The sequence below is a fragment of the Brienomyrus brachyistius genome, unplaced genomic scaffold (genome assembly GCF_023856365.1).
Source record: "Brienomyrus brachyistius isolate T26 unplaced genomic scaffold, BBRACH_0.4 scaffold277, whole genome shotgun sequence".
In the NCBI taxonomy this organism is placed as follows: Eukaryota; Metazoa; Chordata; class Actinopteri; order Osteoglossiformes; family Mormyridae; genus Brienomyrus; species Brienomyrus brachyistius.
Genome location: NW_026042552.1, coordinates 135551 through 148389, shown reverse-complemented (window position 1 = coordinate 148389; position 12839 = coordinate 135551). Strand labels below are relative to the sequence as shown.

At 43.2% G+C, this 12839-nt stretch overlaps 1 protein-coding gene across 1 annotated transcript; it reads left to right on the top strand.

The window, feature by feature from the left end:
- Positions 1-46: 46 nt before the first annotated feature.
- LOC125728407 (tumor necrosis factor receptor superfamily member 6-like) lies at positions 47-11108 on the top strand. Its single transcript, XM_049005416.1, has 9 exons — positions 47-389; positions 810-936; positions 1715-1843; positions 2229-2340; positions 6700-6767; positions 7582-7686; positions 7803-7825; positions 8859-8877; positions 9101-11108. Exons 1-9 carry the CDS (start codon positions 345-347, stop codon positions 9424-9426), a joined length of 954 nt encoding a protein of 317 aa, XP_048861373.1. The 5' UTR covers positions 47-344; the 3' UTR covers positions 9427-11108.
- Positions 11109-12839: the final 1731 nt, after the last annotated feature.

Genomic DNA, 12839 nt, shown 5'->3' with positions numbered 1-12839 from the left:
TTACTGTCGTTCATACAGCCTTATGCGTACTTACTTTGCTAACCACGCCCTCTTCTGTTGTCATCCGTGTTAGGCGAGCGGGCAGGATCGGGGAATCAGTCAGGTAGACGGTGTTCGATCACACAGGGCTTTATTTGGGGCAAACTGGGAAACACACCCGACATACGTAAACGGGGGAAACAGATGCGGACTGAAATACACTGGACAAGCTGGAAATAACGCCAAACTGCTGATCGCAAGGAGAGACGTGAGACTCTTCGTTACACCGGAGGAGTTTCTGGCCGTGTGCTAGCGCTTTTTGCGACCCGTTCTTATTTTATTTTAATTATTGTGGCTTGTTTTTCATGAAAATGAAATGTGGACTGCTTATATTAGCTCTTTTTATTCAGGTAAGAGCACTTTGCTGTATTCTCATGTAATTTTTATTTAAAGTTTTATTTAAAATTCTTATTGATTTACAAGTACGACGATCAAGTTTTTATTTTTACAAAGAAATGGGATTTTACATACGCAGAATTATCATGCATCTATATTTTATATATTATATATATATAAATTTAGTTTATGCAGTTAATGATAAATGACGACATTGCACTTTCACTTTCACTTTATGCCTATTTGAATTTCGCTAAAATAATGTTTACAAAACTATGTATTTCAAAATATATACTAATACCTTATATTAATCCAATTAAAATACATTTTTGGTTCATGAAATTGTTACAGTAGGCCTGATAATAATAATAACCAGTAGTTTCCGGGAGGCGGGAATTTTAGGCTACTTTACGTTTCTTTTTCTGTATTTGCAGATCGCTTTGCATTCGACTACACCATTTTCTTTTCATTCCCTTCGTGAGGGAAGACGTGTGAAAAGGGAGGAATGCCAGCATGGTGATTATGTATACAAAGGGGAAAAATGCTGTAAATGTCCACCTGGTAAGAATCATCTATAATGGTGCTTTTGACCCCGAGTTATAAATCCATCCATCCATCCATTTTCCAAACCGCTTATCGTACTGGGTCGCGGGGAGTCCGGAGCCTATCCCGGAAGCAATGGGCACGAGGCAGGGAACAACCCAGGATGGGGGGCCAGCCCATCGCAGAGCACAGTCACACACCATTCACTCACACATGCACACCTGGGGGCAATTTAGCAACTCCAATTAGCCTCAGCATGTCTGTGGACTGTGGGGGGAAACCAGAGTACCTGGAGGAAACCCCACGACGACATGGGGAGAACATGCAAACTCCACACACATGTGACCCAGGCAGAGACTCGAACCTGGGTCCCAGAGGTGTGAGGCAACAGTGCTAACCACTGCACCACCATGCCACCCCCCGAGTTATAAGTGTATACTTAAATATGAAGTGTACTTTAATTGTAATTGACTGATGTACTCTGTTAAGGAAAGCAGTAATCTGATTTCCTGTGTGAAGTTTTGCAGAAATACTCTGTTGCTTCCATTGCTACTCCGAAGGTTCATGCTTAAATGTAATTTTAAAAATGACATAAGGGTGCGCTGGTTTCCCTGTACTGTTTGTAGCGTGTGTTTATGCGTACTTGTATTGTTGTGGCGGACTGGTATCCCACATGTGATGCACATAGCCGTTTGTGGCCTGTGTGTTTTGGGAAACTCTCGTGAAAACTCCCCAAGATGGCTGGTGTCATTGTGGTTCTCATTGACCGATATTGTGTTATTGTTCCGTTTTATAGGTTATTATGTCAAAACTAACTGTGGGATAAATGTTCAGACAAAGTGTGAGCCGTGTCAAGAAAACACCTACTATGAAAAGCCCAATAGCGGGACGGAATGTGAGCGATGTCGGTCCTGCAATGCAAACGGTATGTACCATAAAGAGAGCATTGTTTCTGTTTTTAAACAGTGTGAGGTTGTGGCTCAGCGGGTCCTCTGTCCAAAAAGCTGGGTAGCTGAAATGGTATCCTTAAATTGCCATAGTGTGGTAGTATCTGATTGGTTACCTTGTGATTGACTGATGTCTTATCTAGGGTGTCCCTATCATGTGCCATTTGAACTCAGTAGTCGGAATTTTCTTTTTTGGTTTTAAGCCTAAAAGCTTTCAAATATCAACAAAGCAAATAATTGCCATTCGGCTTTAAACGTGTATGATTGTAGAACACATAAGAGATTTCAGTCAGAACTTCCGTGTTATTCGAGTGTTGGTGCTCTGTATCAGCTGATAAGATCTTTATTCAATTTTTCTTCCAGTGCATCAGGAAACAGAAAAGAAATGTACAAAACTCCAGAATACAAAATGCAGGTGTATGGAAGGATATTGGGGGGTCTGTCAGGATAACTGTCAGTGCCATTCTTGTGACAAGTAAGTTCAGACATTCAGCTGTCTCTGCTTGCTCCCATTAGCATTAGCATCCACAAACGCTGCTCCTCTCCTCACTGTCTCTGCTGGCTCCCATTAGCATTAGCGTCCACAAACGCTGCTCCTCTCCTCGCTGTCTCTGCTTGCTCCCATTAGCATTAGCATCCACAAACGCTGCTCCTCTCCTCGCTGTCTCTGCTTGCTCCCATTAGCATTAGCATCCACAAACGCTGCTCCTCTCCTCGCTGTCTCTGCTTGCTCCCATTAGCATTAGCATCCACAAACGCTGTTCCTCCCCTCGCTGTCTCTGCTTGCTCCCATTAGCATTAGCATCCACAAACGCTGCTCCTCTCCTCGCTGTCTCTGCTTGCTCCCATTAGCATTAGCATCCACAAACGCTGTTCCTCCCCTCGCTGTCTCTGCTTGCTCCCATTAGCATTAGCATCCACAAATGCTGCTCCTCTCCTCGCTGTCTCTGCTTGCTCCCATTAGCATTAGCATCCACAAACGCTGTTCCTCTCCCCGCTGTCTCTGCTGGCTCCCATTAGCATTAGCATCCACAAACGCTGCTCCTCTCCTCGCTGTCTCTGCTTGCTCCCATTAGCATTAGCATCCACAAACGCTGCTCCTCTCCTCGCTGTCTCTGCTGGCTCCCATTAGCATTAGCATCCACAAACGCTGCTCCTCTCCTCGCTGTCTCTGCTTGCTCCCATTAGCATTAGCATCCACAAACGCTGTTCCTCTCCCCGCTGTCTCTGCTTGCTCCCATTAGCATTAGCATCCACAAACGCTGCTCCTCTCCTCGCTGTCTCTGCTTGCTCCCATTAGCATTAGCATCCACAAACGCTGTTCCTCCCCTCGCTGTCTCTGCTTGCTCCCATTAGCATTAGCATCCACAAACGCTGCTCCTCTCCTCGCTGTCTCTGCTTGCTCCCATTAGCATTAGCATCCACAAACGCTGCTCCTCTCCTCGCTGTCTCTGCTTGCTCCCATTAGCATTAGCATCCACAAACGCTGTTCCTCTCCCCGCTGTCTCTGCTGGCTCCCATTAGCATTAGCATCCACAAACGCTGCTCCTCTCCTCGCTGTCTCTGCTTGCTCCCATTAGCATTAGCATCCACAAACGCTGCTCCTCTCCTCGCTGTCTCTGCTTGCTCCCATTAGCATTAGCATCCACAAACGCTGCTCCTCTCCTCGCTGTCTCTGCTTGCTCCCATTAGCATTAGCATCCACAAACGCTGCTCCTCTCCTCGCTGTCTCTGCTTGCCCCCATTAGCATTAGCATCCACAAACGCTGCTCCTCTCCTCGCTGTCTCTGCTTGCTCCCATTAGCATTAGCATCCACAAACGCTGCTCCTCTCCTCGCTGTCTCTGCTTGCTCCCATTAGCATTAGCATCCACAAACGCTGTTCCTCTCCCCGCTGTCTCTGCTGGCTCCCATTAGCATTAACATCCACAAACGCTGCTCCTCTCCCCGCTGTCTCTGCTGGCTCCCATTAGCATTAGCATCCACAAACGCTGCTCCTCTCCTCGCTGTCTCTGCTTGCTCCCATTAGCATTAGCATCCACAAACGCTGCTCCTCCCCTCGCTGTCTCTGCTTGCTCCCATTAGCATTAGCATCCACAAACGCTGTTCCTCTCCTCGCTGTCTCTGCTTGCCCCCATTAGCATTAGCATCCACAAACGCTGCTCCTCTCCTCGCTGTCTCTGCTTGCTCCCATTAGCATTAGCATCCACAAACGCTGCTCCTCTCCTCGCTGTCTCTGCTTGCTCCCATTAGCATCCACAAACGCTGTTCCTCCCCTCGCTGTCTCTGCTGGCTCCCATTAGCATTAGCATCCACAAACGCTGCTCCTCTCCTCGCTGTCTCTGCTTGCTCCCATTAGCATCCACAAACGCTGTTCCTCCCCTCGCTGTCTCTGCTTGCTCCCATTAGCATTAGCATCCACAAACGCTGCTCCTCCCCTCGCTGTCTCTGCTTGCTCCCATTAGCATTAGCATCCACAAACGCTGTTCCTCTCCTCGCTGTCTCTGCTTGCTCCCATTAGCATTAGCATCCACAAACGCTGCTCCTCTCCTCGCTGTCTCTGCTTGCTCCCATTAGCATCCACAAACGCTGCTCCTCCCCTCGCTGTCTCTGCTTGCCCCCATTAGCATTAGCGTCCACAAACGCTGCTCCTCTCCTCGCTGTCTCTGCTTGCCCCCATTAGCATTAGCGTCCACAAACGCTGCTCCTCTCCTCGCTGTCTCTGCTTGCCCCCATTAGCATTAGCATCCACAAACGCTGCTCCTCTCCTCGCTGTCTCTGCTTGCTCCCATTAGCATTAGCATCCACAAACGCTGTTCCTCTCCTCACTGTCTCTGCTTGCTCCCATTAGCATTAGCATCCACAAACGCTGTTCCTCTCCCCGCTGTCTTTGCTTGCTCCCATTAGCATTAGCATCCATAAACGCTGTTCCTCTCCCCGCTGTCTTTGCTTACTCCCATTAGCATTAGCATCCACAAACGCTGCTTCTCTCCTCGCTGTCTCTGCTGGCTCCCATTAGCATTAGCATCCACAAACGCTGCTCCTCTCCTCGCTGTCTCTGCTTGCTCCCATTAGCATCCACAAACGCTGCTCCTCCCCTCGCTGTCTCTGCTTGCTCCCATTAGCATTAGCGTCCACAAACGCTGTTCCTCCCCTCGCTGTCTCTGCTTGCTTCCATTAGCATTAGCATCCACAAACGCTGCTCCTCTCCTCGCTGTCTCTGCTTGCTCCCATTAGCATTAGCGTCCACAAATGCTGCTCCTCTCCTCGCTGTCTCTGCTTGCTCCCATTAGCATTAGCGTCCACAAACGCTGTTCCTCTCCCCGCTGTCTCTGCTGGCTCCCATTAGCATTAACATCCACAAACGCTGCTCCTCTCCTCGCTGTCTCTGCTTGCTCCCATTAGCATTAGCGTCCACAAATGCTGCTCCTCTCCTCGCTGTCTCTGCTTGCTCCCATTAGCATTAGCGTCCACAAACGCTGCTCCTCTCCTCGCTGTCTCTGCTTGCTCCCATTAGCATTAGCGTCCACAAACGCTGCTCCTCTCCTCGCTGTCTCTGCTTGCTCCCATTAGCATTAGCGTCCACAAACGCTGCTCCTCTCCTCGCTGTCTCTGCTTGCTCCCATTAGCATTAACATCCACAAACGCTGCTCCTCTCCTCGCTGTCTCTGCTTGCTCCCATTAGCATTAGCGTCCACAAACGCTGCTCCTCTCCTCGCTGTCTCTGCTTGCTCCCATTAGCATTAGCGTCCACAAACGCTGCTCCTCTCCTCGCTGTCTCTGCTTGCCCCCATTAGCATTAACATCCACAAACGCTGCTCCTCTCCTCGCTGTCTCTGCTTGCTCCCATTAGCATTAGCGTCCACAAACGCTGCTCCTCTCCTCGCTGTCTCTGCTTGCTCCCATTAGCATTAGCGTCCACAAACGCTGCTCCTCTCCTCGCTGTCTCTGCTTGCCCCCATTAGCATTAACATCCACAAACGCTGCTCCTCTCCTCGCTGTCTCTGCTTGCTCCCATTAGCATTAACATCCACAAACGCTGCTCCTCTCCTCGCTGTCTCTGCTTGCCCCCATTAGCATTAACATCCACAAACGCTGCTCCTCTCCTCGCTGTCTCTGCTTGCTCCCATTAGCATTAGCATCCACAAACGCTGTTCCTCTCCCCGCTGTCTCTGCTTGCTCCCATTAGCATTAGCGTCCACAAACGCTGCTCCTCTCCTCGCTGTCTCTGCTTGTTCTTCTGTCAGGTTTTCCGGTTCATTTCCGCTCTCATTGGATTCCAATGGCTTTATTGCTCTATTGTGTTATGTCTATATTTCGCTTTAAGTATTTTACAGTAACTCTGGCATTTATTGTGGATGTAAAATGTATTTTTCCCTTTCAGATCAAAAGTCAAACAGGCAAAACGTAATTTAGGCCAATGTATATCAACACAAATGATTTTAAATATATACATTTCTTATACATTTCGAAAGTTCAGTTTGCATTTGTTCCAGTTTAACTCAAATTAATTAATGATGTCGGGTGTAGTGTTAGAGGTGATGGAGGGGGCCTGAGAGGTGCAAGATTGCCGAGTGCACTGAGCCAGTGGTTCAGGGGCTGAGCTCTGGCACCTATTAAGTGCTGGTGACGCAGCTCAGTGGATGCTACTGATCTCCAAAGTTGGGGCTTCAACTCCCAGCCCCAGATGTGCATGCGTCAGAAGTTTGAGTTTGTTCATGGGTTTCCTTCCTCATTCAGAGAGTCCCTCCTTCTTGTTCTGTCAGCAGTTTCAGAATGTTTGAAATCGTATTACTGTCTTGGTCTGAAAAATAACTTTTTTCTTCTGCTTGAAGATGCGAGGGCCATGATATCCTTGCACCCTGCACAGGCACAAACAACACCGTGTGCGGAGAACCCTTCGGTAAACACCAGATCTTTCTGTAAACACACACGCACACACTGCTGATGCGTTGTTCCTGCATGCTTCTCTATACGGCTGTAATTTGAAAAATAATAATAATCAGGCACAGGTACTGGGTGACAAGTGGAAACACCACTAATATTTTTCCACTATAATCCCAATGTTTGATAGCCATCTATATAGTGAGAATGCTTTAATGTCGATCAAATGACAGCACACAACATGCGTTTATATACATGGCCAAATAGCGATCAGTCAGTCAAGACTATCTTCCTGCATATCAGCTATAATATTAATTGTCACAGATGATGTAACCGAGGTTCTCTCCTCTGACCTTTCCGTCTAAACCAATATTTCCCAATCCGGTTCTCGGTGAACCACAGACAGTCTACGTTTTGCTGTAGGAGGGAGCAAAAATGTGGAGTGTCTGGCCGAGTGCTGAGAGGGAAGAAAAGCAGGGGTCGTCAGGGGGTTCCCGAGGATCGGGTTGGGAAACACTGGTCAAAACACATTCCTCTATTTGGACATTGTTTTCTGGAGCAATGATGTGTCGTTATGCTTGTTTTAGTTCAGGGGTAGCAACCCTGATCCTGGAGCACCGGTACCCAGCAGGTTTTCCATCCCACCTGGTCTCTGATGAACCACATCTGATCTCAGGCAGACAGTAACTCATCCACGTAGGATAGAAAACCTACTGGATACCGGCACTCCAGGATTGGAGTTGCCTACCCCTGTTTTAGTCCAGTGTTAACTTTGTTGTATTCATTGATTATTATTTTTTATTGTGATGTTGAATAGTTTCTGTCTGTTTTAGGTGACATCCATCATAAATGGATTGTTCCAGTCATAGTGATACTGCTTTTTCTTGTACTTGTACTTGTACTTGTACTTGTACTTGAATTTTTCTGGAAGAGAAGCGGTAAGTACCATTAGCAACAGCAAGTGCCATAAGTGCATAATGACCGTCAAAGTGTAATTAAAAAAAATCTAATTTTAGATATACATAGATCTAATTTGCTTCATTTTTGTAAATAGGAGCTGGCAGGAGTAATCCAGAGGTAGGTAACATTTCATGCTTGCATGTATATGGTTGAATATTTAGTAAAAATGTCTAGTGGAACTGAATATGTGTATGGTTGAATATTTAGAAAATTGTGTGAGGGAATTTACACGCATGCCACATCCTTATTAAGCTAATTTAGTATAATTGTTAAAAAATTAGTTTAATTAAATAACCCAGGAATGGGCACCAACCCATTGCAGGACACACTCACACACCAATCAGTCATACATATGGGCAGTTATGATTTTGGACTGTGGGGGGAAACCGGAGTACGCGGAGAGCATGCAAACTCCACACACACGGAATCCAGGTTCCCAGCACCATCATGCCGGCCATGATTAATTAAATTACATTTTGATATTTTCTTTATTATGCTACTTATCTAATAAACTATATATAGTTTTCAGATCTTAAAGTAGCTCATGAAAACCTGCAACTTATATCTCCACTCTGATCAGACTATCCCACTGCTTTTTTTACACTCTTTTTTAGGAATTAAATTTTTACTAATACAACAATAATTGTGATGTGTACGCAAATTAGTCCTCAATACTCATATTTCAGTAATGGGAGTATCTTGGCACGTTTCCTTTCTATATTCTTCTCACTGTTAATACCAGCAAGTACAGAAAATAGTAAAACGATAAACAAGCACCCTAAGTAGCTTAATCTACGCTAAACTCAACCAGTGGTTCTCAAATAGTGGTACTCATTGTGATCGTAAATAAGAAACTGCTCTTAATGCTTTGTTCGCTAAAATAAAGGTTAATGAATGAATGAATGTACTCGGAGCGCTCCCAGGTGGTATACGACAATCATGGCAATTTTCAACCATCTGGTATTAGTCTGCTATCGCTTGATCCAAAGTGCTACTTGGTCCAACAAGTTTAAGAAACATTGATATAGAATATTTAGTGGTGTCTGTATGCCTGTTTTTTCAAAATAAATATTAGATAATAGATAATAAATCTAATCTAAAAAATGCAAAAATTTAAATGTAACTAGTGCAATTTATTTGTCTTTTCTAGGAAGTCCCCTTAGTGCCAGGTTAGTACACTATTCTACATATTTTTTTCTTTTCTACTTGTTTTTACTTAGTTTACTACAATTTATGACTATTAGCATTAAATATTGCATAATATTATTGCTTGCAGACTAAGCCAATATAACCTCAGTTCACAATCCCAGATTTGCTTAAACTCTAACAAAGGTGATTTATTGTTTTACGGAGTGGTCTGCTGTTAACCTGGAATCTCCTGACCTTCTGTAGGTGTCGACCTCTCGAACCACTTGTACGACATCGTGGAAGAACTAGGACCGCAGCTGGTTAAACAGCTGGCAATCGGGTCGGGCGTGAGGGAGACCCAGATAGAGATGCGCATCACTGAACACCCACAGAACATTAAGGAGCAGTGTTACAGCATACTGAGGGACTGGTACGAAAGAAAAGGGCTGAACCAAGCGTTTCCAGAGCTCATCAGGTTCCTGCAAAGAAAAGGCAAAAAAGATAATGCAGAAAGACTTAAGAAGTTAATTAACCCGAATCCCAGAGAAACTGCATCTGTAAATATGGACAATCCTGAGCACCCTGCCTAGCACTTCCATACATTTTTAAACTTCTGTTTATTATACATTTAATACATGTTACAAATGTAACATTATTAGAAAACTTTGGGTGACCTTTTGATGATTGCAGATGCCAGTTTTCCTTGCTACAATCTACTTTTATGGGGAAAACAGCATCTTGTGTGGTCAAAATTGAAATAAATGTTTACGGAAAGGTGTACAGTTTGTACCAATGGGTCTGCCTTTGCTTTTTCGTTTCTCAAAAATTCCAGTGTCATTTAAATTTCCTGAATTATTTGAATGATATGTGTCATATCAAGTATAAGGTGTTTTTTTGTGCAATTGATGTTATTTTTAGATTAGCAGTGACATGAGATGTGATGAATGAAATGGTTATTTTATTATCGTGTTACATAAAGTGTTTGTTTAGGCCTTGATGTTTACATTTAGCTGCTTAACTGCAGATATTTTTATTCAAAGCAACTTACAGTGTTACTCATCTGAATATTTTTGTGGAAAAGTTCAATAAGCACAGAAAGTTTTGTACTTATAAAATAAGTCCCAAAACTAAGAAAATGGTCAATTTAAACAAATTAGGCTGCTTTTCCACCGCTCCAGGTACAGTTATTTTGGTAGTAAAAATTTGGTACTTACCGGGTTCCAGTCAGGTACCCAAAAGTAGCAGTAGGCAAAGTACCAAACCAGCTGGGGTACTTTTTCAGTACTTTGGGGCGGGACTTTGAAATGTGTTTATTGTCAGTTTGGTTGTGCAAATAACCATTCTAGCAAACAAAAAAACAAAACATCTGCTGTCCTGAAGAAGTAAACGATACAGAAAACAACGATAAATTAAGTAAAAGAAAAAAAGTAATAATGGACACAAGGACAAAAGAAGAGACTCAAATTTTAATTGACAACTGGTCAGAAGAACAGATTATTCTTTTCTGGGGTATTTATAAAGCAAAAAAGGACTGCAAAATACATTTCTTGCTAACCCATCTAAGAATGAGTTAAACACTAAGGATGAAAATGATTGTGATTGTCTTGGAGAGCAAATGCAGAGCTCATGCAAAAGCAGTAGGAGTAAACTTTTTAAACATACACTAGATAATCTTGGAAACGAACAGTCATTAAAACTGCAAAGCTTGATAAGTTTCGTTTCCTACAACTGAATAAAATGTTTTAGCGAAACTTAAACCCCCTGCACTATGATGTCTGGACAGGATGATGAAGCCTGATCTCACATCAGCTGACTATCGCGGTCTTTACGATGCGAGAACTGCATGTTTTTTAAATTTATTTAAAAATACTCCACCTTGTTGTGATGATGTCATTCAGCACCGGTACCAGTTCTCATGCCAGTGGAAAACAGAAGAAGTACTGTAGTTCTGGTGGTTCTTCAAAAAAGTACCCGGTGCGGTGGAAAAGTGCCCTTAGCAATATAGTACCACACTTCGTACCTTTACCTTTGGATGATTTATACAAATCTTATTGTAATTTTTGTGATGCAATGTAAACTTATGATTCAACAGTATTTGTATAATAAAGCATAATTTCTTGCTTTGAATCACCTAGTACTATCCAGCATAGAGACGCTTTGATGACCAGTTTTGGACAGGATAAAAATGATTTGTATGTTTTCAATAGCTGTTTTTCCACTGAGAGCCTCAGTAAAGAGGACGAAAGTTACTGTAATAAAGTTACAGACAATGGCCCCTGATTGATTTCATTTTTCTCACACAAGCTATTGCACACAGTGATAATACATGTGAATGTGATGTGAGTGTACAGGGATGTTCGAGAGAGAGAGAGATGATACTGTGATAAATGCAGTCAGCAAACAGTAACTAATGGGACTGACAATATCTTGTATGACTTCTGGGTGCCCCGTGACCTTACACTATATTTTTTTTGGGGGGGGGGAATTAATTTTACATGGGGGGGTCTCCAATGATAAATACCCATATTAGAAAATGCCCTTTATGACCACTATTGTAAGTTAATCTTTGAACTCTATGAATTTGTTCATGCATTTATGTCATAAATAGTAAGTACAGTATTACGCCTGTGTAATGTTTTACTGACGTGTGCATATCCTATGTTTTTGTTAGCGTCTGCCTTGAGTTTGAATGTCCTGTAAATTTCAGCCTCCCCAGTGCCGCTGTTAGTTTGAACGTTGGCAGTGGGCCGTCATTAAAAGCTGTTTTAAAAGAGATGTCTACTTTATTTAGAATGACTCTAAACCTTGCTACAATACTGTGTATGAGAGAGTTTGAAAATGTGTGTGAGAAGCAGGACTGCTGTAAGCCCCCTCCCCTAGTCCCCCCCCCCCCCCCCCCCACCCCCGCACATCTATTTCCCATCTGCATACAGTTCAACTGGTTATCATTCACATATAATGCATGTTCCATTTGTACACTGCAAGGAACTTTTTTCTGGAACCAGAACCGTTTTCCGGAACTAGGTACTTTTGCCAAGCTAGCATCACAAGAACTTGACCCCATTGTGGTTCCTTGGAGGCTATTCCAGAACTCCTTTTTAGTTCCTACTACTGACTCCATACTTTTCGTTCAAATACGAAGTACTGGGGAGGAGCATACAACGATATCTTGGTGATTGATTGACTACAAGCACAGACGCTAACTTGGAAATTACTCAGAAGTGTGGGGAAAGGACATACTGTGAAAGTAGTGGAGCGAAAACTGAGCAGATGGAATTCTTTTTGTACTTCTGTTACATTCAATGCATTTTGCCTGCATCTCCATATATCTGCCTCAGGAAATTGATCGATAACTGATATACCTTTGTCTAATATCGCCAGTGCCAGTGGTGAAGCTTACCAGCGCTTATTAGCGAAATATTGTTACATTGTTTTGTATTTTTTGGAAAATGAGAGTTCAATCTGTTTTCCAGATTTACTAATGAATTATAAACATGTCTTGGGTCATATAAATAAAATAAATGGCTCTGCCCCATTTTGATCAGAGTCGATCCTCCCAATAGCCAACAAATAGCAAACAAAAAGTTTACCCAAATACAGTGATCCCCTGCTATATCGCGGTTCAGCTATGGCTCCCCCGCTATATCGCAGATTTTTCCCTGACACATCACAGTTCTTTGCGATGTGTGTGTGTGTGTGTGTGTGTGTGTATATATATATATATATATATATATATATATATATATATATATATATATATATATATATATATATATATACACATTACATATTATTATTATTATTATGTCACTCATATCCTTAGCCCGACATCCACATATCATATGTGTTTACAAAGTGTGTTTTAATAAGTTTACATGTGTTTAAAGCGTGTGGGAGGGGTATTTTAAGGCTTAAACTATAAAAAATGTTTATTTATATGGTCTTTCTATATCGCGGATTTTCACCTATCGCCGATGGGTCTGGAACGTAACTTCGGCGATAA